The sequence below is a fragment of the Temnothorax curvispinosus genome, unplaced genomic scaffold, assembly GCF_003070985.1.
Source record: "Temnothorax curvispinosus isolate PA1 unplaced genomic scaffold, ASM307098v1 QBEX01001205.1, whole genome shotgun sequence".
Lineage (NCBI taxonomy): Eukaryota > Metazoa > Arthropoda > Insecta > Hymenoptera > Formicidae > Temnothorax > Temnothorax curvispinosus.
The window spans coordinates 1-8,120 of record NW_020210985.1 but is presented as its reverse complement, the minus strand read 5'-3'; the positions used below and the strand labels follow the sequence as shown (position 1 = coordinate 8,120).

General features: G+C 38.4%; 1 protein-coding gene across 3 annotated transcripts; it reads right to left on the bottom strand.

Annotated features, from left to right (window-relative positions):
• Positions 1–6: 6 nt before the first annotated feature.
• On the bottom strand, positions 7–8,086 carry LOC112461422 (serine/threonine-protein kinase tousled-like 2). 3 transcript variants are annotated; one of them, XR_003041553.1, is made up of 15 exons: positions 7,566–8,086; positions 7,381–7,471; positions 6,900–7,162; positions 6,583–6,816; positions 5,334–5,426; positions 4,717–5,178; positions 4,441–4,644; positions 4,226–4,317; positions 3,942–4,089; positions 3,741–3,852; positions 3,228–3,366; positions 1,738–1,849; positions 1,545–1,652; positions 1,141–1,470; positions 7–987 (listed from the first exon to the last, which is right to left on the bottom strand). XR_003041553.1 is itself a non-coding variant. In XM_025026667.1 (14 exons), exons 2-14 carry the CDS (start codon positions 7,469–7,471, stop codon positions 1,258–1,260), a joined length of 2,271 nt encoding a protein of 756 aa, XP_024882435.1. In that variant the 5' UTR covers positions 7,566–8,086; the 3' UTR covers positions 7–1,257. The 3 variants fall into 3 exon arrangements, 2 of the variants coding, with proteins under 2 accessions (XP_024882435.1, XP_024882442.1); XM_025026667.1 differs by having other exon boundaries at positions 7–1,470; XM_025026674.1 differs by having other exon boundaries at positions 7–1,470; positions 6,646–6,816.
• Between the last annotated feature and the right edge of the window lie 34 nt (positions 8,087–8,120).

Genomic DNA, 8,120 nt, shown 5'->3' with positions numbered 1-8,120 from the left:
CACGCACGCACGCACGCACGCACGCGCTCGCTCTCTCTCGTTCTCTCTATGCGATTTTCACTTCGCTCTCTATCGGACTATCGTTCCGGCATTATAGATAAAGCCCACTCTCGTCTCAAAATAGGAACAACCAATCAAATCTCCTTCGTGTACTCGTGTCGGTGTACATGTTTTGTGGGCATGGATGCGCGTGTGTTAACCGTTATTAATCATGATACAAGTAATAATGTTAATATTCGAATAAAGTAACATGATGCACAGGCCGAGCATTCATGGAATGCCGGTACCGGCGCCGGAGGTCATGCGAGGATAGAGCCACCACAGTTGCTTCCCACTGTCAATGCTTGTCCTTTTTACACCATATATATATATATATATTATGTCGAATTTATTAGTTTATATATATATATATATATTTATATATATAGTATAAATATATACACTCACGCTAATTTTAACAATCCTCTAACGTTCGCTCACGCACACTAAAACGCCAGGAGAGAGAAACGTCATCTCTGTTGAAAGTGATTGCGTCGATTGCTTTTCTCGACTTCTTCCTCTTTTTTTCTCCTGTTCTTCGTTGCTCTTTTTATCTCATCGACTTTACTTCCATCAAAAAAATTTTCATTTTCATTTTATTCGTTTTATTTGTTTTACTTGCTCTCTCTCTTTCTCTCTCTCACACATATACTCCTATTTCCCCCCCTTCCCTCTTATTCTAGACGTCACTTTTATCTCGTAATGACTTATCACATGTTATTTTCTCGTTCACACGCTCGTTCGTTCTCTCTCGCTCTCTTTTAAACACTATTATCAAGTCATCGCACTGTTTGATACAAGGAACGATAATACAATTGAATATTTACGAACACAACATTGTTTCTTGTCATGCTGAATAATGTGGCGTGGTTTGTAGAAAGACGCAAGCTCCTGGACTTGCGGGTGACCAGTCTCGCATCTCTCTTGCAATGTCCTATGTAGTTGATCCTGTAAGTATAGTTGTGATGGTGTGGTGATGGCCGTGGTAAATGTGGTAATAATTGTGGTGGTGATGGTGATAGGTGGTAGTGGTGGTGGTGGTGGTAGTAGTGGTGATGATGGTAAGTGGTGACGATGATAGTATCCGGTTTTAGTATTTACAATTGGTTATAGCAATCGTTATTTCCCTAAGATGAGATGGTGTACACAGTCCGAGCGCTCAAGATTTGGCATGTATTGGTATATATCGAGGATTTTGTCCTTAGTCCTTCCTCTCCACTACGAACTGCTCGACGCATTCATACCACTAAACATGCCGATATTGAACGAGCTCTGCTGCTGCTGCTGTATCTGTTGTTGTTGTTGCTGCTGCTGGCTGTTCGCTTGGCGGCCATGTTTTGGCACTGGGGGTTGCAGGTATTCATGTCTAGCTAGTGTCAGTACGTCTATACGCTCCTCCTTCCTATACGCTAGGCAACTTCTTATGAAACTCTGCAACAGCAAATCGTCGCATCACAAAATAGCTCGCAACATCGATTCTCATCTTTCTCATTGGCGATAGTTACCTTTGCTTCGTTGCTGACGGTTGGTTTATTCGCGAACTGGACTTCAGTGGCTTTTAGTATCGTATTCTCCTCTAAAATGGTGGCTTGCGATTGATTGTGACCGAAAGGCTGCAAAAATATTTTTTTTAATGCGCACGTTTTAATTATATTCGCGATAAGCAAAATTTCGTGATAGATATATCGCGATAGCTACCTTTTTACCGTATAAACATTGATAAAATATAACTCCTACGCTCCATACGTCAACCTTAGACGATATTTTAGGAGGATTTTTGCCAATGACGAAGCATTCAGGAGGCAGATACCTGTAATAAGTACAAAAGTACAAGTTTGTTATCTCCACTAAAAATTAATGATTATGACTCCTGGGTAGTCATCGCGGCCATATTGAATTCTCGTTATCGAGACGAGAAATGACCCTATTTTGTCGTGTGTGCCATTCTCAAAAATAAAGACATTTCGATAAAAAAAAAATCACTATAGATCGTTTTAGAACACTTCCAAAATTGACCGAAAATTATCCTTTTCCTTCGATAATAAACAAACAACCATAAAACGAAGCCTAAATATACGGGAAAACAAGTCGTTTGACGACTATCGAAAAGAGTGGATAATGTTTCTCCGCATATGTATTCCTTGCAAATCTTACTTTTCGGTCAATTGTATGAGTTTCACGAATACGTTTGACATTATAACACAAGTACAGAGCGAATTAAAAAGAAATTGCACGCACGACAAAATAGGGTTGTCAACATGTTACAGAGGACAGCATTCTCCATTGGACAGTTTTTATTTCTACCGCTACGACTACGTCACCACCATCAACGCGGGGTTCTCGTCTCAGGGACTAGGAACCTTAAGGAGGTTCACCTACTACTTTGGAGTCAAAAATGCGATTGAATAATAATGTCATTACAGCAATTCCGAATTATATGCAATATGCAGTATAATGAATTGTAGATGCTAGTTACGTGTTATATGCTTCGTAAATTATTAGTATATAGAAAATTAACAAATATATGCCGAAGTATATAGAATATTAACAAATATATGCCGAAGTATCAGTGTCAACGACTCGAGAATCGTTGTCAGGTACTTATTATCTAACATTATAAAGTAAAAGAAAAATCACAAATAATTTATAGAAACCTATATGAACAATTGTCAGAGAATACTAAAGACTCGAAATGATATACATTGATGATTGCGTGTCGTGGATTCATAATTAGTGGTTAAACACTGTTTGTGAGGTTGGGTTCGCATCAGCTGTTGCGTTGCCAATGGCAACGTCTGACATTACTAATTCGATCCACGAGGTAAAAGTAAACTTTGTGACAATAAAGCTTTAAACCCACACGGTAAAATCCTATTTTTAAAGTTTTTATGCAATCCTTGATGTTTCATCTGTCAAATGCTAGTTTTTCAAAGTCCTAAGTTGGCTAAGTGTACTAATGATCATTTACCTTCAGAGCGACCGTTTCTCATGAGGCGATAAGCTCAAAGTAGTCAATTTCTGAATAATATTACAAAAAAACTATACGGTCAATATTGCTCAACTTTTGAGATTATTTGTATAAAGTGTTTATGTAAATCATATAAACAAATTAAGACTCTAAGTTGACTTTCAACTAATAGGCGAACCTCCTTAACATGACAATATAATTCGAGAGGAGAGATACGTACCAATAAGTACCCGCTCCTTGGGACGTTAGATCCATTCCGTGATCTGGATTATAATTTTCCTCATCCATGACTTTACTCAACCCGAAGTCAGTGATTTTTATTTCACCGCACACGTTGCCTTCGGTTAATAAAATGTTACCTGCAAATAGGAGCAGCAAACAATAAAATCATACTCACTTGCGTACAAAAATAATCTTCTTCGATATAAAATTCCTCGGGAATGACTATAAACCCCATTGTACAATGCCAGGCAACAGGCAATAAGAACAGGAAATAACAAAAAAATCGTTAATTACAACCTAAAAAATTCGAATGCTATGATTAGTTGGCAACAGGCAATAGGCACAGAATTTCCAACGTGATGGAAACTCTGTGTCTATTGCCTGTGTCACTGTTTATTCTGCATTTATACATGATTGCTGATTTCTATTCCTTGTTCCTATTGCCTGTTGCCTGGCATTGTGCAAGGGGCTTTACATTCGCGAAAATAAATGATTAGATAATAATATTTACCTGGCTTCAGGTCATAATGTATGACTGGAGGTTTTATTTCATTGAGGTACTTTAATGCCGATACGACTTGCATAACAATAGATCTCGCTTCTCTTTCAGGTATAGTCTTATGCTGCAATGAAATGAAGACATAGTTTGAAAATAATAAAAACATATTACGGCTACCATTAAAGGAATGTGAAACGATTATTAAACGCTTACCTGCTTGAGGTAAAAATCTAAATCATGGCCATCACAATATTCCAGAACAGTACAAAAGGAATTGGCATCAATTTCAAATACATCGTACAATTTTACGACTCGAGGATGATCCAATGCTTTGTGTATATTATATTCTCGCAATGCATGCCTGTTGTAACAAAAAAGAATAGGTAGAACACCCTTCTTAAGAAGAACAAGAACGTGTCGTTATTAAAGCATCTCTACACTATCGATTATAATCAACAAGTTAATATCGATAGGAGTAAAAATTTAAAGAAACTTACTTTATATAATTAGCCTTCTTATCTTCTTTCCAGTCTTTATTTAATTGATGCACCTTACAAGCCACGTACCGTTGCTCTTTTAAGTCAAATGCCTATAAGGCGAGAAAAAAACGTGACACAGATAAGAGCAAGTAAATAAAATATGTATATTTATGTTTATGTAAATTTTTATACAGTTAACGAAAACAATAGATGGAATTTGAATGTTTCGTTACCTTATGCACTTCACTGAAACCGCCTTTTCCTAATAACATTAATAAGAGGTAACGCTCATTCAGAACAGGATGAGAGTTAAATCTCGATTGGTCCTCGTTGTGAATACGCTTTAACTCTCTGATGTGTAAATTCCGTTCCCTCTCGAGTTTTTCCATTTCTAGTTGCAAGTCCGCGTCTTCCTTTTTCAACGCGCTTTGCCTCAACTGAGAACACATTATCGCTTAAGAATGGAGAAAAATCGGATATCTAAGGAAAATATGATCGCGTCATGGTACCTTAAGTATTTCATCAGCTTCATAATACTCCTGCCACGTATACGACCCAGGTACTGCATCTGGTTTCAAAAATGTCGCCTCAGTGCCGTTATGCAAGGAAGGTTGCGGTTGACTACGTTTCCTGCCGGTCTCGCTGTTTGACGGCCTCTTCTTGAGCAGCAGCTTCTTCTGCTTGTCGATCTCTTCCCGCTCTGTTGCTATCTCCTCTTGCCGTCGCGCAAGCTCGTGAAATGCGTAACCGTCAGTCCAGTTCTCTTGAAATGTCGCGCCTACCCTTTGCGTCACAAACTGGCCCAACCTCAGTCTATTTTGCATACACTTCTGCCTAGCCTCCTTTTTTTCTATGTTTGATTTTTCTTTTAATAACTTCTTTACAACGTCTATACACTTATTTATATGTGATTTGTGCTGCTCAATCACTTTCTGTTGATTAGCCATTTGATGCCTAAGTTCGTCCGTTGTCTGAAAAGTTCAAAGAACAGATCTAGATTAATTTGCAATCGTCAAGATACACAGCATAGCTCGCCTATATAATATTTATATTATGCGTAATTCAATCTAAAGTAAGAATGATAGGATTTGCATAAGCTAACTTCCATAATCGCGATTGCACTTACCCTATTTAACTCGTCAATTTTATTATTACGTAGTTCTAAGTCTGAAGAGGCTTGGGTTTCAAATTCCTGTATCCTCTGGCAAGTAAGTTCTGTCTGGAATGCAATTTGTATAATTTTACGATAAATGAAGTATGTTACCGTAACATCTGATACATTTGTCAGCATTGCTCGAAAATACTGGATACCTTGCTACATGCAGAAAGAGTATAATGTAAGAGACAATTTAAGTATAAACAAAGTTGCATAGATACGACGTCTATGTTTGGTGTTCTAACAACTATCTGTTTATAATTACATAACGTAATCATTTCTATATTTCACAACACATGACTTTCTTTTTGTAGAAAATAAACTACTGAGCAAAACTTAGGCAACATGAACAAACACTGATGAAACTGAAGGTCACATAGGCAACAAGAAAAACACCAAAAATGTACGCATGTATAAAATGCTCTCATACAAATGTCTATATATGTGTAAAACCCCAATAAAATTTTTAATAGATTTTATCCTGGAACAGTCAAACAATATTGGACTTCTTAGAACTCAAATGCAATATTCAATGAATCCTAAGAAATAAAGGTGCGATATATTAAAGTAATAAAATATGTCTTTAATAATGCTCGTTTGTGCTCGAGCAATAGTAGAATTTTTTATTTTCGACAGTAGTCAAATCCTTAAGACAAATATCTCACAACGGCACTACAAGATAGCCTGTATTTGTACAATAACAAATGTATACAGTGCTACAATTTGCCAAAAAATTAGCTGATTTTACTGCAAACATTTGACAAGAAATGCCCATCGTGAGATCACAATCGTAGGCATATAAAAGATCTATCTACATTTCACATGAATAAACAGAATGTTACAAAAAATATTCTTAGGTACAAAAAATTAAATTTTGTAATAATAATATATTATTCTGTTTCCAGTTTTATTGCTCTTATCATTTTGTTTCTGTGCAAAAAATTAACTAAAGACAAATCTTTGAAGGTAATAATAAATCTTTATTAGACAATATCTTTATCAGTACATTTCTTCAATCGTTGATTGAGAATAACAATGACAGCTTGGCTGTTATCTGCTTATTGTACAATGGCAGAACTGTTATATTTTGTCAGACTAATAATGAAAGACGCTTACATATCCCTATCGCAAAACTTCCGGCTATTGCAGTAGAGATATTAATATAAATTATGGGTCATTTCTTATAAAATGTTTGCAGATATTACCGAATTTTGCTTACATTTGGGGTGTTAGTCTTCGCTTGCCTGACCTGGCTTGTCCTATTGAGGTTGGTAGGCCTTACCTGCACCTGCTTGCTGACCATTGAGCCTGCAGGTTGCGACGAAGCTGGTGGTGGAGGTGGTGGAGGTTGAGGATGAGGTCTTGGTGGCTGCATCAACGAAGAGAATTCCGCCACCGAAGAATTAGGTGTTGTTACTTGTGGCGAGAGTAACTGTTGAGGTGATGGCGGATACTGTTAGCAAGAAAACATATGTTATGTAGGCGTCATAAAGCTATAGTTGAGATAATTCTTGTAATCTTAATGCTTAATCTTACCATAGGATAACCCTGTTGAGGGGAGGGACTCTTGGCTCCACCATGCCGAATAGGACTATTACCCAGATGATGCTTTGGAAAATACTCATTGATCTTCTTATTATCAAGAGCAGCAACTGATCTAGCGCCTTTACTAGCTACAGAGCCACCTGCGACACCTCCACCTCCATCGTCAGCTTTACGCTTTCTTTTCCTCTCAGAAGTAGTCCGTGGTACTTTTTCTGGAGTGTTTGCATCCACCTCCTTATCACTATGCGATGAGCCTGCAGAATTACAATCAATTGTCAGAATGAAGATATCTTTAAACTTTAACGTTGATTTCAAATAATCACATTCAAAAAACTTTCTCAGATGCACAAAACTTTATCCTCGAGGCAAGCAAGTTGCTCAAAGGACCAGGACGTGCAGAGAGTAATCAGACATTTCTAGCAGGATTTCTGCTATTTGTGTATCAATCTCTAAGCGAATAAATCGAACTTACCAGTGCTCATGTTCGAGTCTTGACTATGAACTGTCTGACCAGAGTTTACGGTTGTTTGGGGTGCCATCTGAATTTGTGACCCAGCAGACATCTGAAAGCAGAGAACAGGCCCTGTAAATGTAAAATAGCCTGCAAGCTGGCCGAGTGGCGAGAACAGCCAAGAGAAGAGAAACAATGCAACGAACCAAATAGTGACGGACTTTAGTCGCAAGGAGCGCCTGTGCGATTCAACCGTTATCGAGAGTAAGGCATACGTCGCCACCACATAGTAATGACGAGTTCGTACGGCGAAGCAAAGTGGCGTGTGAGACCGACCACGAACGATAGCGATGACAACGACAAGAACGACGAAATACGAGGCACGACGAAAGAGAGAGAGACGGCTTCAATGATCCATCTCGGTGGCGCGAGAGAGGTTACGCTTCGCGGATGGCGAAAACCGGCGTACGACGCTATGGATCGAGAGAATCGCGTGTTGTTAAAAAGACACGATTTTTACTCTAAGGGGAACAAACCTGAAAGGATAGAAAAAGACTTATAGAACGGAGAAAAGGGGAGGGATGAGGGGCGCTGGACGATGCGAGAAGGAGCGCGGAAGGGGAAACGAGAGACAGCAAGCGCGTGTGAGCAAGTGAGAGAAGACGAAAGAAGAAAAGAAGAATGGTAGAGCACGTAAAAGAGAGGAGGAACAAACGCACAGCAAGAGCAAGAGAGATAGAAAGAGACGGAGCGAGAGTGAG